Source organism: Aptenodytes patagonicus, chromosome 7 (genome assembly GCF_965638725.1).
Source record: "Aptenodytes patagonicus chromosome 7, bAptPat1.pri.cur, whole genome shotgun sequence".
In the NCBI taxonomy this organism is placed as follows: Eukaryota; Metazoa; Chordata; class Aves; order Sphenisciformes; family Spheniscidae; genus Aptenodytes; species Aptenodytes patagonicus.
In genome coordinates, this window is record NC_134955.1 from 46,735,150 (window position 1) to 46,741,447 (window position 6,298).

General features: G+C 49.3%; 1 protein-coding gene across 1 annotated transcript; it reads left to right on the forward strand.

Annotated features, from left to right (window-relative positions):
• The first annotated feature begins 386 nt into the window (after positions 1-386).
• Positions 387-6,182, forward strand: ZC2HC1C (zinc finger C2HC-type containing 1C). The gene is made up of 3 exons (XM_076345122.1): positions 387-450; positions 956-2,195; positions 2,831-6,182. Exons 2-3 carry the CDS (start codon positions 963-965, stop codon positions 3,095-3,097), a joined length of 1,500 nt encoding a protein of 499 aa, XP_076201237.1. The 5' UTR covers positions 387-450; positions 956-962; the 3' UTR covers positions 3,098-6,182.
• The last annotated feature ends 116 nt before the right edge of the window (positions 6,183-6,298 follow it).

The window sequence follows — 6,298 nt, forward strand, 5'->3', positions numbered from 1 at the left end:
GGGGGCGTGGCCTCGGCCGCTCCTGGGGCCAATGAAGAGCCAGGACCCGCGAGCGGCCGGGGGGGGGGGGGGGGCTGGTCCCTCATTAACGGCCTCATGAATAATGCACATTGACTCGCCCGTCGGTCAATCGCCCCTACCTGGCCATAGAGGTGGGGTCCTCCGGAGAGCGGAGTGGAACGGGAACGTTGCAGAGAAACCATCGAGAGGCGGATCACTGGCGAGAGCGGCGCAGGAACGGGCATTCGCGTGCCTGTCTCCAGGCAACAGCCGTCAACACGGCGCCCGGGGCGGCGGACAGAGCTCCGCGCTGCCCCGGGGCGAGGAGGAGGAGGAGGAGGAGGAGATGGTGGTGTCGGGTCTCTCGGGCGATGGGAGACCGATGAGCGAAACGGGAGGCGACGCGGCTTGCTGAGGAGGCCGGGCGGCGCGCCGGCCGTAGCCCCGCAGGTAACCCCGCCCGCCCCGCGCCGCCGCCCGCGGGGCCGGCCTGCGGCCTGGGTACCTGACACGCTTTGGGGGATATGGTAGAACGAGCCACGGGAAGATTGTACTGAGCTTTACCGGGTGCCTGCGTCAGACCTGTGTGCCACACTGGTGGATCTACAATGCCAAAACTGAAGGGAGACGTTATGGAAAACAGCCTGGGGAGTATAACAATTTCTCTGGCAGTACAGCATATTTCTGCTGCTACCATGGTGAGACAGGGCTTAGACAGAAAGCGAAATAAAAGCATATCTTATTTCTGGCTGCACAAATGATTGGGACTGGAAGGGGCGGCATGGGAGCTCCCTAGATGGAAGGAACGCAAAGATTTACAGAACCCAGAAAAGTTACAAAAGCTTTGCTAATATTTATTGTAGCCTCCAGGTGTATACTGTTAGGAGAAAATTTGTCCAGTTTTGGATAAGACAGTCTGTAATGACTCTGCTTCTAACCTCAGGCTCTTTCTCAGGCACTGAATGGCTTTGTTTCCACCGGTGGATTCTGTGGTACCAGCTACTAAGCTTGTTCCCAGTTCCCAGCTGGAACACCAGAAGAACAACTTTCAGCATGTACTCATACCTGACAAAGAGGAAAGTTTAAAGGATCTCTACGCCCGAAAAAGCCGAAGCTATTCGCATTCTCTTTTTGCAGAAAGCAGTCAACACAGCTCCAGGCACGGAGGCTTCTGTTCAGCTGGACTGCAGAGCAAGTATCTCACCAGCCAGACCAAGACTCTGCCAGCTAAATCAGTAGCCCAACGCAAAGAAGGAGTGGACCGTGCATATCCCCTGAAACCAATTTTTCACCACAAGGGTGTGAGTGTTCCAGCGGTCAACACAGCAGAGCTCAGAAGTTCCCCATACAGGGAGGAAGCTCCAAATAGTAGGCCTGGCGCAATGAGCAAAGGGAAGCCTCCAGCAGGGAGGCCTCAGCTAGATGCAGTGCTCTCTCCTTGGACAGCAGAGCCTAAACAGTCAGCCTCCCCTCTATACAGGAGAGAGCTGGCCTACATCCTAAAGTTGGAGGCAGATGGACGGAACCTGGAAGAGGAAATTCGAAAGAAAGAGGCCCTCCTCAGAGAGAAGCTGAGGAGAACAAAGGAGGAGCTTAGGAGGATTCAAAGAGAGAAGGAGCTTGTCGAGGCAGAGGAGAGAAGAGACAGAGAAGTGGAGAGGACCCATGAGCAAAAGGCCACAAGGCGCCCTGAAGAGAAAACTTTCAGAGTTGCAGTCAGGCCAGGTGATGGTGGGGGGGTCTTTGGTGGGGCGCAGTCTGCAGAGGCCACTATCCCCAAACCTGGCACCACCCTCCACTCCCAAGAGCTGGCTATGGGGAAACTCAAGAAGGAGCGGCTGGTGGCCAGCAACAGCAAAATTCGAGGCCGCATACCCATGGAGTGTTTAGCCTCTTGTTCAGAGCTGGCCCTAAAACATCGCCCTTCTCCCTCTGCCCTCTCAGACCGAGATTCTGGTGACCACCCGTCCACAGAGGTGCTGTACATGCAGGCTGCCAGTGCTGTGGAGCCGGGGGGGCTTGGACAGTGCAGCTTCTGCGGACGTAAGTTTCTCTACACCAGGCTTGAGAAGCACATGAGTGTCTGCGGCAAGAGCCAAGGCTCCAAGAGGAAAGTGTTTGACTCCAGCAGGGCCAGAGCTAGGGGCACAGAACTGGAACAATATCAGCAGCGAAAGAGCTCAGAGAGGCCTCAGGTAATGTGCAGTCCCTTTGCCTCCCTCGTTCCACACCTACTGCTCACGTTCCTTCCACCTTGACGTCTAATTCTGAGATGCGAGTGCCTTCACGTGTGCAAGAGGCTAAGGGGTACAATCCAGCTATCACCTCTGAAAGGTTCTTGCCAAATGGATAAGTAGATCCATTTAAAATCTAATAGATGGGGGGTGGGGGTCCTAACTGACTTGTCTTTGTAATGTGTAGTCGGGATGCAGACTGGGTCTGCTGCAGTAAAGCTCTGTGACACCAGGGGCTGCAGGGAACTGACTGAAAATCCAGGCTATTAAAACGAAGGCAGTGGAAACATGCAGCTTTGTTCCTGCAAAGCAGCAATAGCAACCCAAGGAGCAGTAGGGCTTCTTGGCCCTACTGCTTGCTTTTCTGGTTATTCTCAAGCTCTTTCTAAGTATTGACATCTCCATCAGTATTTCCTTCAAATCCTCTTTGGTGCTGGTCTTTTTGATCCCCTTCGTGGGACTCAGCTTCTCGGGGAGGGTTTTACATCAACAGGGAACGCCCAGGGATGGGTGACCCGAGTTGGACTCTGAGTGTAAGATTGAGAATGGAGGCTGACGGTGGTGCCAGTTGCTCTGACTGCCTTTCCCTTCTGCAGAATAAGCCACCCAGAAGGAACAACTGGAGACAGAAGCACGAGGTTTTCATCCAGACCCTGCGCCAGGCCCGCCAGGTGCAGCAGGTCCTCTCCAGGGGAGGGAAGGTGTCTGACCTGCCCCCGTTGCCCTCCATCGAAAACCCAGACTACGTGGCCTGCCCCTACTGCCGACGCCGATTTGCTCCCCAAGCAGCTGAGAGACACATTCCCAAATGCAAAACCATCAAGAGTAGGCCCCCACCCCCACCGCAGAGGAGGCGCTGCTGAGGCGGTGTCCAACTGTACCTGCTGCTGTGATTCCCTGCCTCTTTTCTGCCAGGCTTCCAGCCACAGACACTTGTGCTTTCCCTAGTCTCAACACTGGCTGTGAGTGTTCAGCTTGTACGTACGGCAAGTGAACAGCTCCGGACGTGTAAGCAGAACACTAGATACTTGTGTACTCTGACCTGTGCCCTGGGCTGCCCCACGCGGGGTGCCCCTCTGGGGGCCACTTCTCCCATCCGGTGAGCTCAGCATGGAGTCTCGGTGTAGGTGTAAGGCTGTCACTCTTCAGTCAGCTGAGCAGGGAAGAAAGGCTGTTGCTACAGGTTGTCAGCAGGACAGCAGGGAGGAGCAAACCAGCCATCAGAAAGGAGCTGTTCTTCAGGATCATATTTGGCCTGTAGGTTAGGGAGGCTTGGGCTTTTTTCTTTTTTTTTTTTTCTTTTTTAACTAGTGGTGTCTGATTTGAAGAGAGCTGCTCTCCTTTAGCTCATCAGTGGCTGCAGACTCAGGTTTTTTCCTTCTCCAAAAGCACAGAGTAGTGCCGTTCATGAGAAGAGCTGGGCCAAACAGAGCACCTGCCTCTTGTTTGCTCGACTGCTCTGTAGGTGCAGATGTTCACCCCTGAACGTGCTAACAGTGACAGTGGTTCTGGCTGGCGTAGCATTCTTATTGTAGCTACCTACAGAAGATTGGTATGTGAGGAGTTCCTTGTTTTTTGCCATAGAAAAGACTCTATATTCTTCAAAACTATTTAGCATTTAGACAAGGCATTTGGAAAAGTCAGAGGGAGGGGAAGACGCCATGTAAGCAGTTAACTTTTTTGCAGCACACAGACTGCTGTGTTCTTCCATCCTTGGTATCTGCGCTAGACGGCAGGATCCAGAGCTGCTGTTTGGTCATTGCTCATGCTCTTATCTTATTTGTTGTAACACTGTTCAGTTGAATAATGAAAGCTGTGTAAGTAGGTTTATTCCACACTTGTCCTGCAGCAGCCCAAGAGTTTATTTAGATGCCTTTCTAGAATGCTGGTAACAATGCTGGGGCTACGTCTTACCAGCTGAAGACCTGTAACATTACCATTTAGAAATCCAGTGTGACATTGTTTGAATTAGAAAAGGAGAACTAGGAGGAGTATTACTAAATGCTTCCTCAACACAAGAAGCCCGGGATCAGAAATTCAGGGGGTTAGAAAAGCTAGCAGTAGTAGGCACTTACTGTTTGAGTCTATATGTCAACTCGTACACAGAACAGCAGAGATACTCTGAACCGGCCAGGCCCTTCAGGCAACAGAACAACCATCCCAACGTGTTACTTACTACATGCAATAGCTGGGACTCGGAGTCAGGAAAGGGAAGAAGAAATACTTAATTAAAGAATAATGCCACGCAAGATCAAAAATAGGTCATGAATAAGCTCAGACTGGAAATAAGGTTTCTAACCAGGAGAGGAGTGAGGTCATAGAAAAACCTTCCAAATAGATTAGCACAGGCGAGGAACCTACAATGTTTCAAGATGGACTTGGAGAAGATAATGGAAGAGAGCACGTGGCAGGAGTTAGAAATTAAGAATCATGATACAGAGCATTTGTTCCTATCTCCAGGCTTCTTGTATGAAGTGTGAAGAACAGATCAGTGACAGTTCTGCGCCTCAGTGTATCACTTTCAGGAGCCAAGAAGGAGTTTTCTTCCCACGGCAACCTTCCCTTGATTCCTAACTTGGCTTCTGATTTTTTTTTTTATTTTTTAATTTCCATCCAGAACGTTTAAGAACTGCTACAGCTAAAAAAATCCAAACACCCCCTCTCCCCCAGACAGTACACTAAGGAACTTCACATCAGAAAACCTGTTAGCTGTTTCACTCGTATGTTCAGGTTTAAATCAAGTTAGATTTAAGATAAAAAAAAAAAGGGAGTTTTCCTGCAGGTCAAGTTGCTAGGGACCTTTAAAGCATAGGGCTTGCACCTTTCCTTGAGTCATCTGCTTATTTTCATCTTAGTTGCTGCAATGGTAGGGAGTTATGACAAACATACACCCCTCCTTCTGCTTTCTTCTCGAGATGTAAGGTAGTTCTTGGTGATTTTGGCCTCATGCTAAAGGTCTGTCTTTGTCACACACTGTTAAAGGGTCTTCTGGGGGAAATAGATGTCCTACAGACTCTTTTAGAGAATCATCTGCTTATAATTGGTGACAGTTCCTGCACATTTCTAAGTCAGTTATTTTTCCAGATTCTGATTTTTAATATATTAGACTAGTTCTGTTGTGTAAAAGTTGTTTTAAATGGTCACAGAGTGGTTTGTGTTCTCAAAGTAAGAATGACTACTTTGTATGAGAAAGTTGCAACAGGAAGCAAGCAAGGAACAAAAAAATCCAGCAGCTCCTTTTGCAAGTCCTTCAGTAACATAGCAGCAGCTCATGGGAACCTAGAAAAAGCGACCAGATTAAACTGGACTGGTCAGAAGCTGAATATGAAGAAACACTCCAGCCTTCAATAGGTGGACCAGACTCCTGAAAGAAGTTGGAGAGCTTCTGCCCTATAGATACATGGGCAGAAATCTCAATCCCTTGGCACAGCCTAGAAAAGCATGAAGGTCCCAGAAAGGGTCAGTGCTGCACTGTGCCAGCCAGGTGTAAGTGTGTAGAAACCTAGAGAGGAGAGAAAAAACAGACTCGAAACAAGGGAGAATAATTTGCTATATCCAAATTGTTTAGAGAAGCAAAACCAATGCTCTAACTTCAGAGCTTTGAAATATAGGATAGCAAGAGGTGACAAGAGGTAGGAAAGGGGTAAGCTTTATGCTAGCCTCCTTGAATTAATGAAAGGTGTAACTGAATTAAACAAAGAGTAGTTCAGAAATTCAGTACCACTGCCCGTCTTGTATTATTAACTCCGTTTCCCTTGCACTATGTTTTATTGACTGTGTTCAGTGGACCCTGAAGTCAGCAGAGTGCAAATGGTGACTGGGGTAGATACACACAGAAAAGCTTTTGATACTGTAAAATATATCCATCTGTTGGGGACTTCTCTTAAGTGACAGGCAAATGGCTAACGCTGAGATTGAAAATGTAGATTAAACAAAAGTTATTGAAATTAAGTCACCAGGCTTCATTTGTTATCTTTGTTTCGGAGCTAACCGTGGGCAGTTCACCCCTCTTTGCTGAGCTATTGCTTCAGGTCAAGACAGCCAGCAGTATCCAGAAAGTCTCT

Bases quoted from the DNA above. Each gene is read 5' to 3' on its own strand.
- ZC2HC1C (XM_076345122.1), top strand. From the start codon at position 963: ATGGCTTTGTTTCCACCGGTGGATTCTGTGGTACCAGCTACTAAGCTT. The intron at 2,196-2,830 runs GTAATGTGCAGT...TCCCTTCTGCAG, and splicing joins AGAGCTCAGAGAGGCCTCAG to AATAAGCCACCCAGAAGGAA.